The sequence below is a fragment of the Scyliorhinus torazame genome, chromosome 4 (assembly GCF_047496885.1).
Source record: "Scyliorhinus torazame isolate Kashiwa2021f chromosome 4, sScyTor2.1, whole genome shotgun sequence".
NCBI lineage: Eukaryota > Metazoa > Chordata > Chondrichthyes > Carcharhiniformes > Scyliorhinidae > Scyliorhinus > Scyliorhinus torazame.
The window spans coordinates 189163915-189191553 of record NC_092710.1 but is presented as its reverse complement, the minus strand read 5'-3'; the positions used below and the strand labels follow the sequence as shown (position 1 = coordinate 189191553).

Sequence of the window (27639 nt, the reverse complement as noted above, 5' to 3'; positions counted from 1 at the left end):
CCTAAAGTTGGACCGGATTGTGATTCCACACAGCATGCACAGGGTGGTCCTCGAACAATTACACAAAGGCCATCTCGGGGCTGAGAAGTACAGGCGGAGGGCCCGAGAAGCTGTGTACTGGCCAGGTATCAGCGACGACATCGCCAACATGGTGCTCCACTGCCCCACCTGCCAAAGGTTTCAGCCGGTGCAACCCCCTGAGACGCTTCAGCCCCATGAGTTGGGCGAAGGTGGATGTAGACCTTTTTCATGCGCTCGGCAGGGACTACATCATCATTATAGATTACTTTTTGAATTATCCAGAGATCATACGCCTGCACGATTTGACATCGTCCTCTGTCATCAGGGCATGCAAAGAAATCTTCGCTCGCCATGGCATTCCGCTTACTGTCATGTCGGACAATGGGCCCTGTTTTGCAAGCCAAGAATGGTCTTCTTTTGCTGCTTCATATGGCTTCACACACGTGACGTCCAGCCCTCTGCATCCCCAGTCAAATGGCAGGGCGGAAAAGGGTGTCCATATCGTCAAGCAGCTCCTCTGCAAGGCTGCTGATGCCGGATCGAATTTCTGCTTAGCCCTGCTGGCCTATCGCTCGGCCCCACTATCCACTGGCCTCTCACCAGCCCAGCTGTTGATGGGTCGCGCCCTCAGGACCAGTGTGCCATCCATTCTTGTTCCTACACCCGACCATGCTCCAGTACTGCAAAGGATGCGACAGCAGCGTGCTCAGCAGAAGGTGGCTCATGACACTCGGGCAACTGATCTTCCTGCCTTGGCGCCTGGAGACAACGTCCGCATCCACCTACCAGTGGGTGGCTGGTTGGCAACTGCCGAAGTTCTCCGACGCATGCCCCCCCGCTCGTTCCTGGTTCGCATGCCTGATGGCTCCATTCGCCGGGGTAATCGCCGGGCTCTTCGCCTGCTTCCGCGCTCGCTACGTGATCATACACCGGTGCCACGCCCTCCTGTTGTTCCTGATGTCGACTTCGTGGAGCTTCCTGCCACCATGCCCATTCCTCTGTCGCCTGTGGCCAGGCCCATACCTCAGCCCATGGATCCTGACCCACCCTTGAGGCGGTCAACCCAAATTTGTCACCCACCTACTAGGCTGGACTTATGAGCCTGTCTGAACATTGGACTCACTAAAGTGTTATGCCACAATGTTAATGTGTTTCTCTTTTTGTCGTTATAGGAGTTTGTTTTTGATGTTTGATAATTACACATGTTTTGTTTATGGTACAACCTCGTTGCTTTGTTGCACCTGACACCTTCCTATGTATATAGTTTAGCCTCATGTACATGTTGTAGATATTGCACACACACATTCAGCTGCACTCAGTACACATCTATATTTATTACCACATAGGCACATATTCCTGTAAAAATGGGGGGATGTCATGATATTCAGATAAACATCATGGTGCAAACACACATACACACTGATGGACAGATCAACGGACCAATCAACACACACGCAACATCACAGCCAATCACAAGCAAGAGCACACGCACTATAAAACAGGGAACACCACAGTTCCCGCTCATTCCAGCAGGAGACAGCTCCGGGCACAGGGCTCACAGCAAGCCACTCAGACATACACCATGTGCTGAGTGCCTCTCTAAGATAGTGTAAGGGCTGGGTCCACAGGTTAAAGGGTAAAGGACGAACCACAGTCATAAGTTTACAGATGTTGTTATTGATAGTAATAAAACAGAGTTGTACCATCTGCAACCGTGTTGGTTCATCTGTATAGCGGAACACCCAACACGACAGAGGAAACTTTTAACTTTCAAAATCTGTGCCATGACTATATTGTATTTTTTGCCATATGTAGAATCCCTACAGTGCAGAAGGAGGCCATTCAGCCCATCGAGTCTGCACCCACCCTCCGAAAGACCACCCCACTGTAGTTCCACTCCCCTGCCTATCCCTGTAATCCCGCACATTGATCATGTCCAAACCTTACATCTTTGGACACGAAGGGGTAATTTAGCATGGCTAATCCACCTAACTTGAACAAGTATATTGTAATCTATGCCATAAGTATGTTGTATTCTGTGCAAGGCAATGTGAGACGTGGCTTTCTAGTTGTGACGCATCTCATTAGGACAGGAGGAAGAGTTGCTTTAAGATGTCTTTTACAGATTAGCATTTGTGGTGTAGAAGGGGTTGGACACCTCGGCAGGGATTGCTTCCTAATGTCAGAAACTGCAGCTGAACTTTGTAGGTTTCTTTTTAAAAGCCAGTTTTGTCCACTGCAATTCTTTGTGTCTATTATTTGGTTCCATCAGTCTGTCCCTTCTATAATCAGACTTTCATATGTTTTCAGGACAACAGCAGAAGACAAAAACAACTCCTTTGTGAAAAATTTGATGCTCTGTATGCTATTCTGGAAGAGAGAAAAAAGGAAATGCTTCAATGTATTACTCGCGAACAGGAGGAGAAAGTGCAATATGTCCGATCTCTGATGAGGCAGCATGGAGATCACCTGGAAGGGGCAAGCAAGCTGGTAGAAACAGCTCTGCAGTTTACAGAGGAACCGCAGATGGCAGTATTCCTGCAGGTCTGTGTATCATTTGATTTTTGTAAGAATTATACCAAGGTGGACTTTTTTGGTTTTATTTACAATCCAGTTCATTTTATGCATTTCTCTGTTCACAGAATACAAAGCAACTGATTACAAAGTAAGTTAATTTCAAGAGGTATGGAATTAAAAATACATCTTTATTTCTGCTTTAATAGTGGTCCAGTAAGACTTATTTGAGTAATCTTTCCATTAATGAGGCACCTTACATACCTTTCAATTTATTATATTATCTCCTAAGCCAATTTTTTGCACTCTCTTTCACAAAATCTCTCTTTCTTCTCCTTCCACACACTTGCTCACTCTCACACAGTGCCCCTCTCTCCCTGTCTCACGCTCACAATCTCATATGTTCTCGCTTCCATAGCCCCCCTTTCGATGGAGTGTGAATGAACGAGCTGCAGTCTCACTACAAAGCTAGTCACAGTAGGAATTTTGCCTCTGGTAGGAAACATGCATCATCTCTCGTAGACAAGAAGCCTGCACTAATCCTTGTAGATAGGAAGCAGCTGTTCTTTCTTCAAACAGTAACAACTGTCTTTGTATTCATCCATGGGTGAATATATTTACACTAGTTCTGTGAGCTGATGAGTAAGTACAGTATATCTGTGTAACCATATTGAAATATGTATTTGAAAATTTTCAATGCTGCAACCAGTTGCTCCTGGAGATGGAAGAGGCGACTTACGATACCAAATGGGATTTTAAAATACCCTTCACAGACTATGTAGCTAAAACTAAACTCAAATTACAATTTCAAGTAACATTTCTCCACACCAACACATTTTCAGATGGAAGCAAGTGTAGATGAGTAATGTTAAAAGGGAAGTATAGTATTGGCAAAATGTAATGAAATAGACCCTGTTATGTATTTATCGTGGCAAACTTGGGACTCTGTCCATTTCCAATTGTAGATATCCGTGGCTGAGACCTAATTTTGAGTGGGTAAAGCCTCCCGCCAGCTTGGCGTAGAGGCCTTTGATCTTGTGGACTGGGCACCTATCCACCTGCGCAGCTGATTGATGGTTAATTTGCAGCAGCAAACCATTTTGTTTTAAAAATCGGATGTGAAAAATTCACTGGGTAGGTCAGCATTTGTTGTGGGTTTGGAAGGTGCTGCCTAAGGAACCTTGGTGAGTTCCTGCAGTGCATTTTGTAGATGGTACACACGGCTGATACTGTGTGCCGGTCGTGGAGAGAATGAATGTTTGTGGAAGGGGGTGCCAATCCATCGGGCTGCTTTCTCCTGGATGGTGTTGAGCTTGTTGAGTGTTGTTGGAGCCGCATTCATCCAGGCATGTGGGGAGTATTCCATCGCACTCATGACATCTGACTTGTAAGTGGTGGACAGACTTTGGGGGTCAGGAGGTGAGTTACTCACTGCAGGATTCCTAGCCTCTGACCTGCTCTTCTAGCCAAAATATTTATCAGGCTAATGCAGTTCAGTTTCTGGTCAATGGTAACCCCCAGGAGGTTGCTGATTGGGGATTCAGTGATGGTAATGTCATTGAATGTCAACGGGCGATGGTTTGATTCTCTCTGATTGGAGATAATCATTGCCTGGCACTTGTGTGGCACAAATGTTACTTGCCACTTGTCAGCCCAAGCCTGGATATTGTTCAGATCTTGCTGCATTTTCACAGAGACTACTTTAGTATCTGAGGAATCATGAATGGTGCTGAACATCAGCAAACATCCCCATATCTGACCTTATGTTGGAAGGAAAGTCATTGATGAAGCAGCAGCCTAGGACACTACCTTGAGGAACTCCTTCAGTGATATCCCAGGACTGAGATGACCTCCAACAACCGTCTTCCTTTTGTGCTCTATATGATTCCAACCAGTGGTGAGATTTCCCCCTGATTCCCATTGACTCCAGTTTTCCTAGGACTCCTCGATGCCATATTCGATCAAATGCTGCCTCGATGTTGGGCAGTCACTCTCACCTCACCTCTGGAGTTTTGCTCTTTTGTCCATGTTTGGACCAAGGCTGTAATGAGGTCAGGAGCTGAGTGACCCTGGCAGAACCAAAACTGAGTGTCTGTGAGCAGGTTATTGCTGAGTAAGTGCCACCTGATAGCACTGTTGATTACTCCTTCCATCACCTTCCAGATTGACAGGGCAGCACTTAGTTGGGTTGGATTTGTACTGCTTTTATGTACAGGACAAATCTGGGCAATTTTCCAAATTGCCAGGTAGATGCCAGTACTGTCGCTATACTGGAATAGCTTGGCTAGGAGTGCAGCAAGTTCTGGAGCACAAGTCTCCAGGACCATTGCCAGGATATTGTCAGGGCCCATACCCTTTGCATAATCCAGTGCCTTCAGCCATTACTTGATATAACATGGGGTGAATCAAATTGGCTGAAGACTGGCATCTGTGATGTTGGGGACCTCAGGAGGAGACCGAGATGGATCAACCAATCGACACTTCTGGCTGACTATCATTGCGAATGCTTCAGCCTTGCCTTTTTCACAGATGTGCTGAGCTCCTCCATCATTGAGGATGGGGATATTGATAGAGCTTCCTGCTCCAGTGGAGGATGGATCCTGCTTGAGGACGGGGATTATGGGGGCTGACAACTTGGAAACCTCCGGACATTCGTCAACAGCTGTCACTCCTTCACAAATCCCATCTGGTCCTCACCTATCACCCCCCCCCCGGGAACATAATCCTCTATCTGCGTCGCCAGTACCTTCGCATCACATTCAACAATGAAATCGGGTGGTGGGACCCACACTGCTCCGGATCCTTGTCTTTCTTTAAAATTAACGATATTGAAGCCTGAGGCAATGTGGGGGAGCTTTTGCCTAACGGGGCCCCAACTCTGACCCAAACGTCTTACAGAACTCGGCTGGGAACCCATCCGGCCTGCATCAAATCAACACAATCCATTATCTCCATCAGTCCAATCAAGGCCCCAAGACACCTTTGCCTCCGCCACCCTCAGGAACTGCAGCCCAGCTAAAATCCGTCTCAGACCAACATCCCCCACCGGAGTCTCCGAGCTATACAATTTCCGGTAAAACACCTCAAACAGCCCAGTCACCTCCTTTGCCCCCGTTACAACCGTACCCCCGCCATCTTGCATCCTCCCAGTTTCCTCAGCTAGTGGGCAAGCATCCTGTTGGGTTTCTCCACATATTCATACATTGCACCGCCCTGGCACCGCCCCACTGCTTTTCCCGTGGACACAAATCCAAACTCCTTTTGGAACTTCTGTCTCTCCTTCAACAGCGCCTCCTCAGGCACTGCCGAATACCTCCGGTCAACCCTCAAAATGGCCTCCTTCAACCTCAACCTCTCAGCCCACTCCACCCTCTCCTTGAGCGCCTAGATTGAGATAAACTGCACCCCCCCCCCCCCGCCCCACCCTTTACGACAGCCTTCCACGCTTCCCACAATGTGGAGGCAGAAACCTCCCCCATCTTATTCTGCTCCACATAATTCTGGAAAGCCACCCCTATCTTCTTGCCAATAACCCCAAATCCACCCTCCTCTGAGACCATTGGAGGCTCCCCTTTGCCACCCACAAACCAACCCTATGCGGCATGTGGTCCACAAATCCAGCCAATGCGGCATGTGGTCAGGCCCCACGATCGGCGAATACTTTGATCCAACCTTGTCCAGGACAAAGAAGTCAATCCAAGAGTACACCTGATTGGCGTGCGAGAAATATGAAAGTTCCTTCGCCTCAGCCTCTCAAACTGCCACGGGTCTGCCCCTCCCATGCATTCCATAAACCCTGACAGCTCCTTTGCCATGGTCGACCCCTTTAGGGACCTGGGATGATCGGTCCAGCCGAGGGTCCAGCTCTGCCCCCAGGTACATGTCCAGGTCCGGAGTCTTTGCCAACATCCGCCTCAAAAATTTCACGTCGTCCAAATTTGGGGCACACACACTCACCATGGGCTCCCCCTCAACCTCCCACTCACCATCACAGATCTACCCCCAGGGTCTGTCATAATACTTCCCACCTCAAAAGCCACTCATCTTCATATCCAAACCTGAATGGAATACCTGCTCCACCCAGCCCTTCCTCGACCTGGTCTGGTCCTCCACCTTCAAATGCATCTCCTGAAGAAACACAACGCCCTCCTTCAAACCCCTTAAATGAGCGAAAACATGAGACTTCCAAATCGGCCCATTCAACTCCCGAACATTCCACGTAATCAACCAGGTCAGGAGGGCTCCCTTCCCCCCCCCTCTCCCTGATCAGCCAATGGCCCCTCTTTAACCAGCTCCCCAGGTTCACACCTTGCTCACCGTCTGGGCCTCCCCAAGATGTCCGTTGCTGTCGTCCTTAACCAACTGCACCTCACCAACTCCGCCCATGTCAGCATCTCTCCCAACCCCCTCTTTCCCCTCCCCATAAACAAATAAGCAAAAAAAAACAACCCTCCACACCCCTCCATGGATCGTTCCCCCAACTGCACTCCTGTTAACTCGCCTACCTGCTAGCATGGTGTCCCCCACTTGAGGCAACTGTTTACCCCTCTTCCCCTCTACCACCCCTAATCAGCAATTCTCCAAAAACAGTTGAACTAATTTACCAATCCACACCAACACATGGTTAATACAACAATCCGCCCGGCATACAGACCCCTATTCCCCATATTGGCTACTCCAAAGTTTAGTGTCCTCACAAGCCTTCCAGTCCATGGTCTCTCATAAAATTACTCATCTCCTCCAGTGTGTCAAAATAAAGGTTTACAGATGAGCAGGGTACAGCACCCCAAACATCACTCCTTTCTTGCAGAGGGCATCCTTAACCTTGTTGAACTCTGCCCACTGCTTGGCCAACTCCACACCCAGATACACATTACGTTACCTTCCCTGGTACATTCTCCCTTCTCCTTCGCCCACCACAGAATCTTCTTTGTCCAGAAAATGATGCAATCAATCGCACCATCAACCTTGGCTGCTCCCCTGCCTTCGGCCTCCTTCTCAATGCCCCGTGTGCCTGTTCCACCCCCTAGAGCATCGCACACACCTGTCCTCCACCCCCCCCTACCAGCTTCTCAGATATCTTTGCCACATACTGCGTTCCTTCAATCCCCTCAGGCAGCCCCACAATCCGGAGATTCTGCCTCCTGGAGTGATTCTCCAGGTCCTGCACCATCTCCCTCAACCGCTTCTGGCCCTCTGCCACAAACACCATCTCTATCTCCAATGAGGCTAACCGGTCCTCATATCCACCATCGACGACTCTACCTTCTGGAGTGCGGAACTCTGCACCGCCACTTTCTCAATGCCCGCCTTGATCAGCTTCGCCACTTTAGTCAGGTCCTCTGCTGCTGGAACTTGACGTTCAAAAACGCCATCAATTGCTTGGTAGACCACTGGGCAAGCAATGATGATCCAGAGCCCTCCGTCATTTTCCTCTGTCGCTCTTCGAAAGTGCCATACTGTTGCCACTTGCTCATTATACTCCTAGTTTGGTAAGCCAGAAACCAGCCCCACTGGAGGAAAATTCCTGTCTCTCACTGTTCATGCAGTTTGCACCAGCAAACACCCCCAATATTGGGTAAAAAGGACCAAACAATTCCACCTCGAGCGGGATCCACCAAACATGCGACCACTCACTCCATAGCCGCCACTGGAAGTCCTCGATCACCTATTCTAATAACACCAGGTTAACGTCCAACAGGTTTGTTTCAAATCACTAGCTTTCGGAGCGCTGCTCCTTCCTCAGTCATTCACCTGAGGAAGGAGCAGCGCTCCGAAAGCTAGTGACATCGAAACAAACCTGTTGGACTTTAACCTGGTGTTGTAAGACTTCTTACTGTGCTCACCCCAGTCCAACACCGGCATCTCCACACCTTTTCTAATGTAATGGTAGTTTCAACCAGGAGTTTCTTTTGGGTGATGAGATTTTATATTTCACAAACTAAACGGTTGTCCAGCACATTGCTAAGCGCAGATCCGAACTTGCAGTTCTGGCGAAGCTTGGTTGTGACGGCTAAGATGGACACCTCTGTATCCCTAACAGCAGAAGCCTTGGGCAGCACCGGAGACCTCCACCCAAGCAGGGCACGCCTCCGGGCTATTAGCAAGGCGAAGGCCAAGATATCTGCCTCTGTCCGCGCCTGCACCGACAAGTCTGACACTCCAAGAAGTGGCCACCAACGGGCACGGCTCCAGCATAACGCCCAGAATCCCTGACATTGTTTTAAAAAAGGAGACCCAAAAATTAACCAGTTTGGGGCAAGACCAGAACATGTGTGTGTGGTTCGCCAGCCCCATAGAGCACCGCACACACCTATCCTCCACCCTCGAGAAGAACCCACTCATAGGTGTCCTGGCTAAGTATGCCCTGTGCATCACCTTGAACTATCAGACTTATTCTTGCACACAAGGAGGTGAAGTAGACCCTAAAAGTGCCTCACTCAACCCCCCCCCCCCCCCCCCCCCCGGCACCTCAGAAGACAAAACACAGCTCGTCCTCCCATTTCCTCTTTCCATTTTCCAGTGATGCCTGCTCCATTGTCAACAACTACCATGAGTGTCTGAGATTTTTCCCTCCCCAAGCTCATCCAAGGACAGGACCCTAGCCATAAGCGAGGGCACTGGTACCAGGGGAAACGAAGGAAGTTCCTTTCATACAAGCTCAGGCACCTGCAAGTATCTGAATACGTTCTCTCTCAGGAGCTGGAACTTCTCCAAAATCTTATCTAGACCGGCAAACCTATCCTCCAGAAACATCCCTAAATCTCTCCAACCCCTCCCTCTCCCATGCCCGGAACGTTGAACCTAACCCAGGCGGTACAAACCTATCGATACAAATCTGCACCAACAGCGACATAGAGCCTAATTTAAAATGCTGCCCAAATTGATTCCAAATCCTCAAAGAGGCTGTTATTATTGAGCTCGACGAGAGAATGAGAGTGAAGCAGTAACAAGGGCCCTCAGACTTGACCCTATACACAAAGCTTCCTTTATCTGCCCCCAATTGAGTGTCAAGATCCTTAAACCACCCTCGCACCTTCTCAATGTTTGCCGCCCAGTAATAACACAACAGATTTGGTAGTGCCAATCTCCCCAATTGTCTTTACGGAAATGTTCCCTCCCCGCCCTATCGCCGTGGTAGACGATCTGAGTGCAATGCTAGAGGCTTAATCGCTAAGGCAAACAACAATGGACATAATGGGCACCCCTGCCTTGAACCCCTGTTCAGTTGAAAGTACCTGAAGCTCAGGACATTAGTAGTTAAGGCCCTGTCATAATATACACCAGTATATCATGGTGCAGACACACACTGATGGACACACAGTGGGACCAATCAACATACACAACACTGCAGCCAATCACCAGTGAGAGCACATGCACTATAAAGACAGGGGGCATCAGAGTTCCCGCTCATTCGAGTAGCAGCTAGCTAGGAGAAAGCTCACAGCCTGCAACACAGACATTCACCATGTGCTGAATGCATCAACTAGTTAGGACAAGGCAAAGGTCTTTAGTTAAAGCTAGTATCGTATTTACCCACAGTTCAAGTATGTTTAAATAGTTAACCTTTTACTAAAATAGTGTTGCATTACTTCAAGTGTTGGTGACCTGTATGTGATCCAGAACACCCAACACATCAGGCCCGATATAAAAGCCTAATTCAAGATATAAATTCTGGCCCAAAGCCAAAGTGCCCCCAAATCCCGAAGAGGTATCTCCACTCAACCCTGTCAAACGCTTCCGCGACCAACAAAATAATCACCTCTGGCTCGGTCACTGTGGAGGGCAACAACACCACATTCACCTATCTCCCTAATGTTGGCCAACGACTGCCAGCTTTTAACAAATCCTGCCAACGCCTCTGAAATCGCCCCAGCAGTCAGCGCTCCAGATGAGTTGCCAACACCCACACTCTGTGGGATCCTTGTTCTTTTTCAGAATCGAGGAAATCAACGCCTATGCCAGTGTGGCCGGTAACAACCCCCAGGATAGAAGTTGAACTAACAGACCAGCAAACTTTATAAAATGCAATAGGGAATCCATCGGACCCGGTGCTTTGCCTTTCCACATTGAACAAATACAATTAACGATCTCCTCCAGTCCAGTCGGTGCCTTCAGCTCTTGCCTTCTCTTCTGCTCCACCCTTGGGAAGCTCAACCTATCCAAATATTGTGACATTGTCATATCCTCCATCGAAGACTCCCACTTATGTAGTTCACAATAAAAGGTCTCAAACAACTCATTAACCTTCTCTGGGGCAGAAACCACCTGAGCCCCTAACCTGAACTATCTACCGGGAGGCAGCCTGCCATCTCAGCTGATGAGCTAACAGATGGCTGGCCTACTCCCCATACTTATAAAATGCTCCCCTCGAGCGATACAGCTGGCTCACCACCTTCCCCGTTGACAACTCGAAACCCATCTGCAATTTCTTTCTCTCTGTCAAAAGCTTTGATGTTGGGGCAATTAAGTCTTGGCGGTCCACCTCAAGGTTGGAATCCACCAGCTTCAGTCTCTCCACCCTCTCAGATTTATCCCTATATGCCTTGTGAGAAATTATCTCTCCCCTAATATCCGCCTTCAATGCTTCCCAAAGAATGGAAGGCGAAACTGCCTGGTTCTTGTTAAACTCCACATACTCCCCAATATAGGAGGATACCGATTCGCAAAATCCCTTATCCGCAGGTAACGCCTTGTTCAACCTCCAAAGGGATTGCTGAGGGCAGCCCGGCTCCAAAGACCAGTCTGCAAAAATACAGATACACAAGAACTTAACAATGAGCAAACAGGGGCTGGATTCTCTGTTTGGGAGACTAAGTGCTAACGACAGTGGAGCATGTGTGGACTTTCATGCCCGAAAATTCGGCATGAAACCCTCACCGATTCCAGAACCGGTGAGGGGCTAGCATCGGCGCCGACTAAAACTACTGTGGACCGCGCCGAAAACGGGCGGAGAATGGCCGGGTCTCAGGGCCGCGCATGCGCACAACTGACAACATGCACAGGTCGCGCTGTACAACATGGCGCGAGCTCAACCCGCCAACCGTGACCACACAACCCACCCCATGGCCACCCCCCCCCACCAGCCCCCCCCATCCCTAGCAGAAGCCCCCCACCCCGGACCAGCAGCATGGATCCTGGCTGAGTGTGGCGGAATTGGACACACTCCACAGCCATCTTGCCAGGTACCCGCAGGGTTGGGACCACACATGTTCCGCGCCATCAGGAACCCGGCCCATACGGGGCGAAGCATCGCGGGTGGACCGGCTGATGACGGGCCAACGACGTTGAAATGGCACACGGCACGATGACACCTGTTTGTAGGGTGCGGAGCATGTCAAACCGGCACCGGCCCCGATTCCGGCATGGAAATCCATTCTCTGCATGATCGACGATCACGATTTTGACATCGGGCTATGGAGAATCCCGCCCATATTCCTCAAGCACTTCAGTTCACCCCCGATTCGTGTCTATTAACAAATCATTCGCTTTCTCCTCCTGGTAGGTGACCCGAAGCCGAGCCGGGTCCACCATCCCAATATAGAGCGCAGCCTTGGCCTTATTAAACACCGCATGTCTTCTTGCCAACTCTGCCCCAACATCCTGGTATATTCTGATGACATGGTCCTCCCATCTACCATCTCAGTGGTCCTTCGCCCACCTCAGGACTCGCTCCTTCTCCAGGTACCTATGGAATCAGACTATGATGGCCCATGGTGGTTTCCCTGATCTGGGCTTCTGCCTCAATGATCGAATGGCCCGGTCCAACTCAGGAGGGGCCGGAAAGATCCCCTCCCCCACCAACTTACCAAACATCTAAGGGATGTAATCTGTGGCATTTGTACCTCTCAGGTCCACCGGCAGCCCAACAATTCTTACATTCTGCCATCTGGAGCGATCCTCCAGATCATCGAACTTGGCCTTTAACACCATCTGCCAGCAACGCCGTCTCTGCAGCCACCTAAATTGGCCAACTCCCGATTTAAAATGGCGAACGGCAAAGGCTGATGGGAGAGTCAGCCAACAAGCCAGAAACCGACAGGTGCAGATTTGCTGTGTATTCAAACTCTGCAAAAGGCCAGACAACATCGATACCAGCGACCATCACCGTAACAATGTAGCAGCCATCTGCATACTGATGAGCAATCCCCGGGAACAATAAGTAACATTTGGGACACACAAAGCAAAGCCAGACTCCTCGGCACCAGCAGGAGCCAACACAAAGGAGGTGAACGATCACCTCAAGACCGCCCATCGATCAGGGAACCGCTCCAGTATTGGAGAAATCAAACCAAGCGATTGGGACAAAGTCCAATCACTTGGGACTAGGTACAGAGTCCGCCCCGAAAGGTGGGAAGCCCCTGGGGACTATAAGAGTTAAGCCCCAAGTTCGAATCGCTCTCTTCACCTCTTCGTCCTGCCCGGGTCACCCAGCAACACGAAATAACATTGACCGTGACCGGTGCAGTGACCGCCGAACGAAGTAAGTCTTAATTCGACGCTCGCTATGAGATAGGCGCTCCTAGCTACCAATCCGTACCAACTTCGAATCCCGCAGACTCCGAACCCGAACGAAAGGCCATTTGTTCCCCTGACCTGGTGGGCCAGTCCGAAGTTAAGTATAGGCCTGTTAGTTGTAGAAGTAGCTTAGACGTAGAATTTATGCATGAGTAGCGATCACTGTGTACAATAAATGTGCTTTGATTTGAATCTTACTAATCGGTGTATTGGGTTATTGATCATTACTCGGCCTTGAACCTCGCGGCAGTATCATAAAGATACCTGGCGACTCGAGAGCAAAGGTAATAAAACAGAGCAATTGAACTAAGGAGAAAGTTAGCAACACTGCCTCCAGAGAGACAATCCGATCGCTATAGTCAGTGAGCGCCTTCTGCACTTTCTGATTGTCGTCCTCTGTATCTCTATCTGCTGATCCATCCTGTACAAGGACGCCTGAATAGGTGTCAGTGCCTCCTCAATCACCTTCACCAGATCCTCAGCGACCACCTGTCGCTGCTTCTTATATTCGCCTGTTAAGAAGTCCAGCAACTTCTCGGTTGTCCACGGAGGGGGCAACGATGCCACAGAGACCTCTACCATTTTTCCCCTTCTGAGGCTCAAGGACCTTCTGAATCCGAGGAAATCCTTCTGCCTTGTACTGAATCCGCCAGACATCACTCACAAGAGAGGATCTTATTTTATCGTACTGCACTAATTTCTTCCCAAACATCATCCATTAACCGGGCAGAAAGGGCCAAAACATCCAATCCCCAGGAGGAAGGCACTGCGTGTGTAACTGTTCACCTCCTAGCCACCAGAGTAAGTACATTTTACGGATTTTAGTGCTCAAACTTAATTGTTGCGCTTCCTTAGTTGCTAGTTCCATCACGATTGCAACCTCTAAAGCTGTTAGATCTAACTTGCTTTCTGTTAACAGCCTTTTCTGGATAGCTTTGTTTCTTTCCCCACACACTAGTCTGTCTCTAATAGTGTCATTCAAGATGATATTTTCACTGAAATCTGTATTTAAATATCAGTCCAATTGATGGCAGCTAGCGATTTTGGCACCCCTCAATTGCCAGCTTTTGTGTAGCGAAGTTCTTAGCTTCTTAATCCTTTTCGGATGTCTGCGCACAGATCAACAATTTTTCTTTTTTTCTTCTTGTCCGGGAGTCTGGCAATGTGGTTCGAACCTCCTCCTCGCCAGTTTTCTTTGTGGTATTTTTAAAGGATAGACTTGCAGACAATGAAGGTACAAACAATTAAGAGCCTTCTTGGAAAGGTGTTTACTAAACAGACTGCTAGAATAGACTGACTGCTAGAATAGACTGACTGTTAGCCCGCCCAAACTGCTGATGACATCATCAGTATATCACCTGATCAAACTCTTAAAGTGACCTTGTTCCAACTAGGAACAAACATGAATACACAGCAGGAAGCAAGTAACACAATATAACTGAGAAATGCCCTCATGTCTTTAACATTATTTGCAGCAATCATTTCAAATTCAATGAGATCATGATATCTCTAGGTAGAAAACATTAAACAAAATGGAGAAATGCTTTACTTCCACTCCAGTTAAATCACAGAAGTATCTCAATTGCTGTTCCAATAGATTTTTAAATGTCAGTGTACATGTCAACCTGTCTGCAATAATATTTCATTGCCTGACTCTCTTAGAGTTATTGATACTTCAAAAGCGGCCCAGTTGGAGAGAACGGAGCCTGGGTATGAAAACATGGATCATTTTGTGGTCAATCTCGGAAGAGCCGAACAGGTGCTGCAAAGGATAAATTTCCAGTCAGGTATTTAGTGCAGTGCTCTTTTATTTATTAGAATAATTGGGGGACCATGGATAATTTTTTTTCCATTAACTTTATTGAAAACATAGAGGGTGGAATTTTACCGTTCCTCCCGCCTACAGAATCTTCCAGTCCAGCCAAAATCAATGGAGTTTTGAACGGCTCGCCGCATTTTCCTTCCTTGTCCCTGCCACATATAGGCCAGACCAGGTAAGGTTGGCAGATTTCCTTCCCTAAAGGACATTAGTGAACCAGATGGGTTTTTATGACAATCAACAATGGTTTTATGGTCATCATTAGACTTTTAATTCCAGATATTTTATTGCATTTAAATTCCATCACCTGCCATGATGGGATTTGAACCCAGGTCCCCAGATCACATCCCTGCATCTCTGGATTATTACTAGTCCAGTGACAATACTGTTGTGTTCGGTGTTCGTTGTCAAGTAAGGAATCTACAGAACTGCTAGTGACTTGTGCAAACACGATTTTTATTATGCGCACGTGGTACGGTAATGATAAGATGCAGAGTAAGTTATCTTTAGGTTCCCCTGAAACTACCCCTATGCACGACTGCCCTCGTGTACATCTTACAACTTCTGAGGATCACCAGATCTGCCCTGACTTATATCTGATGACACCTACTGGTGGAAGGCCACACTGCTGCATACATGGAATATTATCTACAGGCATATCACCACGAATACCACTATGCCACCGCCTCCCGATCTAATGTTGTGGATGGGGAGAAGGTTCATTTTCGTCAAATAAAGAAGCAAATGATTATTTTTCCCAAATGACTGTATGCTGTATGTTATTTAGGATACTTGCTACCTAATATTCCGTCTAATCCTTTACCGGATTAAGCTTTTCTGTGCATTTGCATTCTCATGCTTCATAGATTTTTCTGTTTGTTCCCATCAGCATCACTAAGTTGCTGTGTTGTCAGATATCTATTAGATATCAGATATAAGAGGGCTAAAACTTGAAATTCTTTGTGACCATTTTCAGCCAAAGAGTAAAAATAACCTAACGGGGCACATTATTGAACAAATCGTTTTTACTCTGAATGGGGACATCAGGTGACATGTCTTCTGTAGGCTATAGCAACTATAGGGAAGTCTTATCTAAATGCAAAGCTATATAGGAATATTGGAACAGGATTAGGTTATTTTGCCCTTCCCGTCTGTTCTGCCATTATTTATCTCAATTTCATTTACCTAAATGTGATCTATATCCCTGGATACCCTGACCTTAACAAAAATCTATCAATCTCAATCTTGCGAGTTCCAATCATTCCAGTTTCAACTTTTTGGGGGAGAGAATTTCAGATGTATGGAAGTAACTTTCTTACTGGAAAATGTAGGGATGCCCATGACATTCTCCTGCCACCTCAGAAGGCAAGGAGTCACAGTCACTGCATACACGCTAAGCAGCACACTCAAAAATAACTACAGAAGTAAAATGACATGATACTTAACAATGAAACTGGAAGAAGTCTGCCAGACATTGATGCAGCCTATGCAGAAAGCCACTTATTGCAGTATCCTGTAGCACATTCTTGGTAATACAGTCTCTGATGTTAATTTTTACACAATTATGAAGGTTGAAGACCACCAGATAATATTGCTGTGGACACTTTTACATGCATGTTGCAGCCTGGAGCTATGGATAATGATGGCAGTCTCCAATGGAGGTATGAATTCCCAACATCCATTCAAGGATGACCAGGCTGACCAGGAATCTCTCCTGCTCTTATTGCCTACCATTGGTGTATGTTGGAAGGATTTGCAAGTTGATTCTCAATGTTATGACTGCACCAGTTCCTAGAGTGGGAGCTGAACCTGAAGATTCTGGTTCAGAAGCAGGGGCGCTACCACAGCACCACAAGATCTCCCACAATTTTGTCAGACTCCCTTCCTTTTTTTTTTAGCACAACAGAAAAATACGACCCCCCCCCTTTACACAAATAATAAAACAACAAGAACAAAAGTGCATAAATAAACAAATAAACGTTAAACAGTAAACAATAGTGCATCCCCTACTAGACACAAACTAAACCCCCCCCCCGGGGTTGCACTGCTGCTGACCAGCTCCTAACGCTCCGCCAGGAAGTCTAGGAACGGCTACCACTGCCTGAAGAACCCTTGTACCGATCCCCTTAAGGCAAATTTCACCACCTCCAATTTAATAAATCCTGCCATGTCGTAAATCTAGGATTCCACGCTTGGGGACCTCGCATCCTTCCACTGAAGCAGAATACTTCGCCGGGCTACCAGGGACGCAAAGGCCAGAATACCGGCCTCTTTCGCCTCCTGCACTCCTGGCTAGTCCGACACCCCAAATATTGCGATCCCCAACTAGGCCTAACCCTGGAATTCACTACCCTTGACACCGTCCTCGCTATGCCCCTCCAGAACTCCTCCAACGCTGGACATGCCCAGAACATGTGGGTGTGGTTTGCTGGGCTCCCCGAACGCCTCGCACATCTGTCCTCACTCCCAAAAAACCGGCTTAGCCTTGCCCCGGTCATGTGCGCCCTGTGCAGCACGTTAAATTGTATCAGGCTGAGCCTCGCGCAAGAGGAGGAAGAGTTTACCCTTCCCAGGGCCTCCACCCACATACCCTCATCGATATCCTCCCCCAGCACCTCCTCCCACTTACCTGTTAACTCCTCCGCAGAGGCCTCCTCCTCCTCCTGCATCACCTGATAAACTGCCGAGATCCTACCCTCTCCAACCCACACCCCCAAAAGCACCCTGTCCTGGACCCTGCGCACCGGCAGCAGCGGAAACTCCACCACCAGTTGCCTAACGAACGCCCTTACCTGCATATGCCTGAAAGCATTTCCAGGGTGGAGCCCGAATTTCTCCTCCAGCTCCCCAAGGCTTGCAAACTTTCCGTCTATGAACAGGTCCCCCATCCTCCTAATACCTGCCCTGTGCCAACTCAGGAAACCCCCATCCATTTTCCTTGGGACAAACCGATGGTTCTCCCGTATCGGGGACCACACCCAAGCCCCCCCCCCCCCCCTGTGGCATCACCATTGCCCCCAGATTTTGAGGGTCGCCACTACCACCGGGCTCGTGGTGTACCTCATCGGAGGAAGCAGCAGCGATGCCGTCACCAGCCCCCCCTCCTCCTTTATTTATGCCCACACAGGACGCCATCTCCAGCCTCTTACACGCTGCCCCCTCCCCCTCCATTACCCATTTACGCATCATCGCCACATTGACAGCCCAATACTACACACATAAGTTTGGCAATGCTAACCCCCTCCCTGTCCCTGCTCCGCTCCAAGAACACCCTTCTCACCCTTGGGGTCTTCTTTGCCCATACAAACCCCTTAATACTCCTGTTAACCCGCTTAAAGAAGGCCTTAGGGATCAGGATGGGGAGGCACTGAAACAGAAACCTCGGGAGCACCGTCATTTTAACCGACTGCACCCTACCCGCCAGGGAGAGTGGCAGCATATCCCAACTTTTGAACTCCTCCTCCATTTGCTCCGCCAGGCTCGTTGAGTTGAGCTTATGCAGGGCCCCCCAGTTCTCGCCACCTGAACCCCCAGGTATCTAAAACTTCTTTCTACCCTTTTTAGCGGAAGCTCACCAATCCCCCTTTCCTGGTCTCCCGGGTGCACCACGAACAGCTCGCTCTTCCCCATGTTGAGCTTATACTCGGAGAAATCCCCAAACACCCTCAGGATCCGCATCACCTCCTGCATTCCCCCCCACCGGGTCCGCTACATACAATAGCAGATCGTCCACATACAACGAAACCCGGTGTTCCTCCACCCCCCGCACCAACCCCCTCCAGTTCCTGGACTCCCTCAAAGCCATAGCCAGGGGCTCAATCGCCAGCGCAAAGAGCAGGGGGGGGAATAGAGGACACCCCTGCCTTGTCCCTCGGTATAGCCAGAAATATTCCGACCTCCTCCTATTCCGACCTCCTCCACACTCGCCACCAGGGCCTCGTACAGCAACCTCACCCAGCTGACGAACCCCTCCCCGAACCCAAACCTCCTCAACACCTCCCACAGGTACCCCCACTCCACCCTATCAAGGGCCTTCTTCGCGTCCATAGCCGCCACTATCTCCGCCTCCCCCTCCATCGCCGGCATCATAATTACATTCAGGAGCCTACGTACGTTGGTATTCAACTGCCTCCCTTTCACAAAACCTGTCTGATCCTCATGTATGACCCCCAGAACACAGTCCTCAATCCTCATGGCCAATACCTTTGCTAGCAGTTTCACATCCACATTAAGGAGTGAAATCGGCCTATACGATCCGCACTGTACAGGGTCCTTGTCCCGCTTCAGAATTAGAGAAATCAGCGCCCTAGACATCTTCGGGGGCAGGACCCCCTCCCCCCGCCACCTCCCCCCCCCCCCCCCTTGCCTCGTTGAAAGTTCTTACCAGCAGCGGGCCCAACAGGTTCACGTACTTCCTGTAGAGTTCCACCGGAAACCCATCTGGCCCCGGTGCCGTCCCATCTGCATCCTCCCCAGTCCCTTGACCAGTTCCTCCAACCCAACCGGCGCCCCCAGCCCCGCCACCTGCCCCTCCTCTACCCTCGGAACCTCAGCCGGTCCAGAAAGCGGCCCATCCCCCCCTCCTCCAGTGGGGGCTCAGACGGATACAGTCCCTCGTAAAAGTCCCTGAAGACCCCATTAATACCCACCGCACTTCGCACCGTGCTCCCCCCTCCATCCCTAACTCCCCCGATCTCCCTTGCTGCCTCCCGCTTCCAAAGCTGGTGTGCCAGCATCCGGCTAGCCTTCTCCCCGTACTCATACACCGCCCCTTGCGCCTTCCTCCACTGCACCTGCGCCTTCCTGGTGGTCAACAGGTTGAACTCGGCCTGGAGGCTTCGTCGCTCCTTGAGTAGTCCCTCCTCGGGGGCCTCTGAATACCTCCTATCCACCCTTACCATCTCCCCCACTAGCCTCTCCCTCTCTCTCTCCTCTCCTTCCCCTCTCTGTGGGCCCTAATGAAGATCAACTCACCTCTGATCACTGCCTTCAGAACCTCGTAGACCACCCCTACCTGCACCTCCCCATTCTCTTTGGCCTCCAGGTACCTTTCTATACACCCCCGGACCGGCCCGCTCACCTCCTCATCCGCCAACAACCCCACCTCCAAGCGCCACAGCGGGCGCTGGTCCCTCTCCTCCCCCAGCTCGAGGTCCACCCAATGTGGGGCATGGTCAGAGATGTCTATCGCCGAATACTCCATGTCCTCCACCCTCCGAATCAGCGCCCACATTACAAAAAAGTCAATCCGGGAGTAGGCCTTATGAACATGGGAGAAGAATGAGAATTCCCTGGCCCCCGGCCTCGCAAACGTCCACGGATCCACTCCTCCCATCTGGTCCATAAACCCCCTCAGCACCTTGGCCGCCGCCGGCCTCTTGCCCGTCCTAGACCTAGAGCGATCCAATGCCAGATTCAGCACCGTGTTGAAGTCCCCCCCCCCCCATTATCAAGCCCCCTGTCTCCAAGTCCGGGAACCCGCATCGTCCCAATTCGGGGCGTATACATTTACCAAGACCACCTGCACCCCCTGCAGCTTACCACTCACCATCACATACCTACCTCCATTGTCTGCCACGATGCTGAACGCCTCAAACGACACCCGCCTCCCCACCAAAATCGCCCCCCCACCCCCCCCCCCCCCCCGATTTTTTGCATCCAACCCCGAATGGAACACCTGCCCTACCCACCCCTTTCTCAGCCTTACCTGATCTGCCACCCACAGGTGTGTTTCCTGGAGCATCCGCCTTCAGCCCCTTCAGGTGCACAAACTCACGGGCCCGTTTGACCGGCCCGTTCAGGCCTCTTACATTCCAGGTTATCAGCCGGATCAGGGGGCTGCCCGCGCCCCCCCCCCCGCCCCCCCTGCCGATTAGCCATAACCCTTTCTAGGCCAGCCATGTGCCCGCGCCCCCCGCACTTCCCGTTCCCCCCAGCAGCAGACCCCCGCCCGACCTCCTCTACAGACTCCAGCTCCCCCTTGGCCATTCCAGCAGCAACCCGGTTCTCTCTTTTCCCCCCCCCCTCCCCCCAGCTAGGTCTCCCCCAAGCAGCATTGCTCCCCCCATAGTACTCCTGTGAGTCAGCCGACTCCTGCTGACCCCGGCCACTCCTGCAGCTTCATCGACCCCCCCAGTGTGGGAGTCTCCCCTCCCCCTCCTGTCCGTCAACAGGCTCTCCCCTCCCCCACCCCCCTCCACACTCAGCGCAGAAAAAGCCCATGCTTTCCAGCACGGCCCTGTCCCTTTCCACTCTTAGCGCGGGAAAAGGCCCGTGCTTTCCACCCACCCGACCCCACCCCCTCTGGCGCAGCTCCCTTTCCAGGCCCAGTCCCAATTCCCCCCCCCCCCCCACCGCGGGGCCCCATCTCCATTTCCAGACACCGACGCCCACAGCATTTACCTGACACCCGCCCCCCCCCCCCCCTACGAACCCACTCGACAGACAGAGAAGAAACATTGCCCAACCAACCGCACAATCCCTCCAAAACACGACACAACAGTCTCAACCATCCCCCCTCAGCATCCCCTCGTCCCTAGCCCTCAATCCAAGTCCAGCTTTTTGGCTTGAATAAAGGTCCACGCCTCCTCCGGCGTCTCAAAGTAATGGTGACGGTCCCTGTAGGTTACCCACAGTTGCGCCGGCTGCAACATGCCGAACTTCACCCCTCTCCGATGCAGCACCGCCTTAGCCCGATTGTACCCAGCCCTCTTCGTAGCCACCTCCGCGCTCCAGTCCTGATAAATCCGGACCTCTGCGTTCTCCCACCTGCTGCTCCACTCTTTCTTGGCCCACCTTAAGACACATTCTCTGTCTACGAAACGGTGGAACCGCACCAGCACTGCCCGTGGAGGCTCGCTGGGCTTGGGCCTCCTCGCCAGCACTCGATGGGCCCCCTCCAGCTCCAGGGGCCCCTGGAAGGCCCCCGCGTCCATTAGCGTGTTCAACACGTTGACCACGTAGGTTCCGACATCTGATCCTTCCAGCCCCTCCGGGAGATCCAGAATCCGCATTTTCTTTCTTCTCGACCGGTTCTCCATGTCCTCGAACTTCGCCTGCCATTTCTTATGGAGCGCCTCATGCGCCTCCACCTTCACCGCCAGGCCCAAGATCTCGTCCTCGTTCTCCGAGACCTTTTGCCGGACATCCCGGATCGCCGTCCCTTGGGCCATCTGAGTCTCAAGCAGCTTATCAATTGACGCCTTCAGCTCCGTGAAGCAGCGCTGGAGAAACTCCTGCTGCTCCTGTGACCACTGCGCCCACGCTGCCTGCTCTCCACCAGCCGCCATCTTGGTCTTCCTCCCTCGCACCTTTCTCTGCTCCAATTCCACTTTTTTCACCGCTCCACTCCTGGTCCAATCCATACAGTGCTGGGGGAATATTGCTGTCCCCTTCCCACACTGGGAATCGTCGAAAAAGTACCGTTGGGGGCCCTAAAAAGAGCCCAAAAGTCAGTTTCTAGCGGGAGCTGCCGAACGTGCGACTTAGCTCCGCATAGCCGCAACCAGAAGTCCAGACTCCCTTCCTAACCACCATTCAAATTCTACCCAGGTCTTTGTCATAAGTTCTCCAGTTTCCCCAGTGTTGCCCTCTCTGAAATCTCAAACTCCACCCTATGCAAACTCCAACTCACCCAGGCTTCTAACATTCATATCTTGAAGACCTGTCATGGATCAAAGCCAACGTGCTCTGTGCCTGCACCCATTGGAATGAGGCTGCTTTTTGCTGAGGACTCCTTCAATTTATAGGGGAGCGGTATTTAAGACAGTAAAAGGTATAGAAAAGGTAAATTTGGAACACTATCTAAAATTAAATCCAGACAGTGGCAGAAATGTTAATTTGGGTAGAGGAAGCTTTTCATACAAAGAATGATCAATACATGGAACACACTTTCAGATAGGATAATGAAACAACTTCACAATATAGGGTAAAGCTACTTGACTCCAGTACCAAGACAATCAAAAATGAATTGCACTACCCTAATTTCTCCCCAAACTTTTGTATCTTCCTATACACCAGATTTTTAGCCCATCCATGGCCTTATGTTTAAAATTCTAAATTCTGATGACTTGATTCTGGTTTATCTATTTGCACTTTCAGAGAATTATAGGTTTGAACCCATTTACCTTTTTGTACATCCATACTTCCAATATTTCTGCATTATATCTATATTCCCTTTCCTAACTTTTCTCAAAAAACATGTTACCTCATACTTATCTACTTTATATTCCATATTCCTCCTGTAAACATATTCTGTTTTTCTGGGTTTTAAAAAATTTTCTGAACTCTCTTTATGTCCGCATCAGTGTTTGCCAAACCTCCTATATTGTCATCAACAAATTTTGAGGGCAGGTTCTCTGTACTTCATTAGTTGTGAAGCACTTTGAAAGGTAGTGAGGTTGTGAAAGGTGCTATATAAATATTAGTCTTTTATTCTCTTCCCAGGTTCAATATCTAAGATCAAAAATGGTCCCAGCATTGACTTCTGGACTGCACCCCTGCCAGCACTTTTCTAATCAGAGCAACACCACTTAACCTAACTTTGCCAAGAAATTTTTCCGAGTATCACTGCTATTTTGAGCGTTAAATAGTCTGCTAAGGCTCCAATGTGTTGGGCATATGAAAACTCATATGAATTTAGAATTTTAAACATAAGGCCACTATCTAAAATTAAATCCAGACAGTGGCAGAAATGTTAATTTGGGTAGAGGAAGCTTTTCATACAAAGAATGATCAATACATGGAACACACAGTCATTGCATATGAACTATCTGCCATATAACACCAATACATTGGTGGCAGTGCCCTTACCTGAAATCTCTGCTACATCCTCTCAGTATATGAAAATAAAGGGCTTCACGTCTGGTTGAGGGCCCCACAGCTAGGTCTGCATCAAATTTGCTCAGGAAAGCCAGGCCTACATGCAGCAGTCATGTTAGGCTGAAAGCAACAATGAATAAAAAAAAATATATGTACCTAGCTGAATGTGGAGCCGGAGTGAGAAGGAGCTAGGTGTTGGTACAGGAATTCTCCTCCAAAGCTCACATTTAAAGAATGCTGACTGCTGGCATATGTTGAATACTGTTGATCACTGCTGAGCTCCCATTGCAAACCCCACCACCAGAGCTTGCTCCACTGTATTTTGCTGGTTATCCAGTAGTTTCCTCTCATTGTTGTTGCTGTGCATAACATTTTTGGAGATATATATGCAGGGTGTATGTGGTTGGGCCTGATTAAATACACTACTGACATAACTTAAAAGTTCATCAATGTTCTCCAAGTTAAAGGCACCTGCCAAATTTTCTGTGGCTATACCATGGTTTGGGTTACTGCAGAAAGCATTTGAAGCTGATATACTTTTGAATGCAACTTTTCAGTGTGTTATACTAGCATTTCCTAATTTTCTGGCAGATTCATTTGGCTTCTGACTGGAAATACATTACAAATTAGGCACCTTAGCAGGGTGGGGGTCAGTTTGTGACTCAAGTGAACTAGTAACTCCCCAGGGTTGGAAGGCTACTGTTGAGGATCAGGACATATCAGGGCAGAGGTTTCTAATGAGTTCTCTTTACTTTTATTGCACAGATTGCCAGGGAGAAGAAGAGGAAGAGATAGAGGAAGAAGAGATAGAGGAAGGCGGAGTGGCTGAAGAGGAAGGAGAAATGGCCGATGGTGAGCAATCAAAAGTAGAAGCAGTTGAGCCTTTAGCTTCATCTCATTTCCGATCATCAGTCCTCTGGCTATATACTGGGTGCACCAGAAATCAGAGCTACACGTGAAAATTGGTCTTTTTCAGCTTGATGTAAAATGAGATATTCAAACAAATGTTCCACCAATTCTGGTTGTAATTATCCAAGGAAAATCTGTGAAATTGTAACATCAAAGACTAAGTTAGCCGAATATTAACTCTTGTTTGTTTGGTTTTCTGAAAGAGAAAGATCAATAGATAAATTTTAGTTCAAACCATTGAACTTAGTGTTTGCTGATGTTTAAAGAAAACTGCCAGAAAAGGCGAATACAACAATTGTGCCAACGGTCAGCCACAGAGGTCAAGAGTTCAAATAGATTGAAACCCATTCATTTGCAACGTTGTGGGATTTTCAAATCATAAACTGCATTATCTAGGTCAGTGTTTTTAAAACTTTTTTTCCCGGGACCCACTTTTATCAACCGGCCGACCTTCATAACCCATGCCCATGCCAGCTGACCTTCGCGACGCACCATTTTTGCTCACCTTTAATGCGACAGGTGAGCCTGCTTGGTCCTCACAATCTCACTTGCTTTGTCATTCAATGTTACATTCCTGTTAAGGAAAAAAAATCAAGAAGTTTGTCCTTGAAGCGTCATGGATGGTCATCAAATGCCTTCGAAGTTTTAAACTTTCATTTATCAGTATTTTGCTGCATATAACACACTCTGGATTAGCATTGGCAACATTTTAAAAATAAATTTAGAGGACCTAATTATTTTTTTTCTAATTAAGGGGCAATTTAGCATGGCCAATCAATCTAACCTGCACATCTTTTGGGTTGTGGGGGTGAAACCCACGCAGACACGGGGAGAATGTACAAACTCCACACGGACAGTGACCCAGGGCCAGGATTTGAACCCGGGTCCTCAGCGCCGTAGTCCCAAGCATTGGCAAAATTAACAATTAACCTCAACAAATCATCTTTATACTACTTTGTTCCCGATTTCAGACTGTTCACCAGAGGCCCTGGAGCTCTGCACACAGCTCACCCCCCCCCCCCCCCCCCCCACTGCTTTGTCCTGCCATGGACCTTCCTGAGAAGCTCTCTCCAGCACATTCAGTTGTGAGCCTGTTTGTGTCTCTGGCCCTCTTCCGTATTACAAAATTACTGTCTTTTGTTGCTTGCTTCCTGGCAGCTACAAAATGGAGGAATTCCCCATCTTCTGTGATTTCACACCCAGAGCATGTGACGTCAGTGCGTTGGGCACGCGACCTGCTCTCTGCTGCTCCTTCTGGCAGGGAGACTCCATCGATTTTTAAAAAAAAATAAAAAAATTTAGTCCTGGGACAGTGCGCTGACGTCATGAGGAGGCGGTCTACCCTGCTGGGCTCCGGGCCTGCATACTGTTCGATTCAGCTGAGGGGGCACGCATGAGTGGGACAGCCGGCATTCTTGAAAGCTGGTGGTGGCTGACATTTTTAAAAGTCGGTTTCGGCCTTTCTTTGGTAATTTCTTCCCGCAATGGGGAACAACGCAACTGATCATTCCACGACCCTCCCACACCCTCTGGTCGTATCCCTAAGTTTGAAAATGACTGATCTTGGTAGTGCTCTTATACAAAACTTGAATAGTTCTTTCAAGACCAATCTCTGCACAAAGCAGGGGTTTCAGTGTATTTTCAGGCTGTTATTTTATCACTGAACACATGAGTAATGAACAAGATCCTTTTTAAAGTGGAGAATATAATATAACAATTTTGAAATGAACAGATCTGCAAAATTATAACTTCTTCATACCTCTATAACCTGTACTGAGCTGAATATTGACCAAACTGAGATCATTTTTCAAAACTGGCAATGTGTAAAGTTAATTTTTTTAAAAGACTGAATTAACGATGACCCAATTTAGGTTTAGCGTTAATTTAAAGCATTTGAATGACACTATTAATGAACTCCTTTATTTGGTTACATTTGAAGATTGGCATTCTTACAAATCAGCACATTTATTTGCTATAATTGTTAAACTGTGATACACAACTAGATGTTATTATCAATTATTCAATCATCAAATATAAATATGCATGAAAATATATTTTGATCAAGACAAATGAAGATGTCCTCACATGTGGCTCACAGTATCTGAGCAAACTGGAGTCTAGAAGGAGGCTGTGCAGACCACCCTGCCAAAATTATTGATTCTCGTCAAGCAATCTTGCAAACATTGTGGTGCTATTTTTTACTATGTCTGCATTCCCAAAGTAATGGCTAAACTACAGCAAACACCAATGGATTTCCAAGAAGGATCTGAAAGCCTTGCAAAGACAGAAAGAGTTCAATGCCCAGAGATTGAAAGAGCTACTACACCAGCGACTAACATGTAACTTGCTCAATGGAAAAGGATGTAAATTTTGGCAAAACCATTTCAGGAATGTTTGCCCTGGAATCCCAAATGTCTGGTAAGTTTACATTGTCTATCCTATTGTACAATCTCTCAGCATAGTAAATAGTGGAAATAAACCTGTGCATAAACATAACATATCAATAAACATAGCATGTCCATAAAAATAACTCTATTCATTATGTACAGACAAAAATCCTTTGTTCAGTAGTCTACAATTGCACCTCTTTGCTTTGATAAGTCTCTCCTAAAATTCTATTTGTAACTGACTGTCCCTTGTTCCATTGTATGTATATTTTTAAGTCATGTTGCTTACATATTGTGTCTTTTTATATTTGCAGGTGATCATAGAATCCACACAGGAAAGAAGGAGGCATTCTGCCTATCAAGTTTGCATCAACCTTTCAAAAGACCACCCGACCTAGGCCCAATCTCCTGACCTATTACAGCTGAGCCACCCTAAGGGGCAATTTAGCATGGCCAATCTACCTAACCTGCACATCTTTGGACTATGGGAGGAAACCGGCACATCCGGAGAAAATCCACGCAGACATGGAGAGATTGTGCCAACTCCACACAGACAGTCACCTGAAGTCGGAATCGAACCTGAGTCCCTGGCACTGTGAGACAGCAGTGCTAGCCACTGTCCCATTGTGCCGCCCCTCTATTGCATTCCAT

General features: G+C 48.6%; 1 protein-coding gene across 2 annotated transcripts in view; it reads left to right on the top strand.

Moving 5' to 3' along the window:
- Nucleotides 1-27639, top strand: part of trim54 (tripartite motif containing 54) — a 110466-nt gene that overhangs the window by 45189 nt on the left and 37638 nt on the right. Inside the window, exons 5-8 of one of the 2 annotated variants that reach the window (XM_072499019.1) lie at nt 2332-2565; nt 2664-2686; nt 14716-14840; nt 24458-24544. In XM_072499019.1, the coding sequence (XP_072355120.1) occupies nt 2332-2565; nt 2664-2686; nt 14716-14840; nt 24458-24544 (469 nt within the window). The remainder of the gene's footprint in view (nt 1-2331; nt 2566-2663; nt 2687-14715; nt 14841-24457; nt 24545-27639) is intronic. The other variant, XM_072499021.1, reaches the window with a different exon arrangement.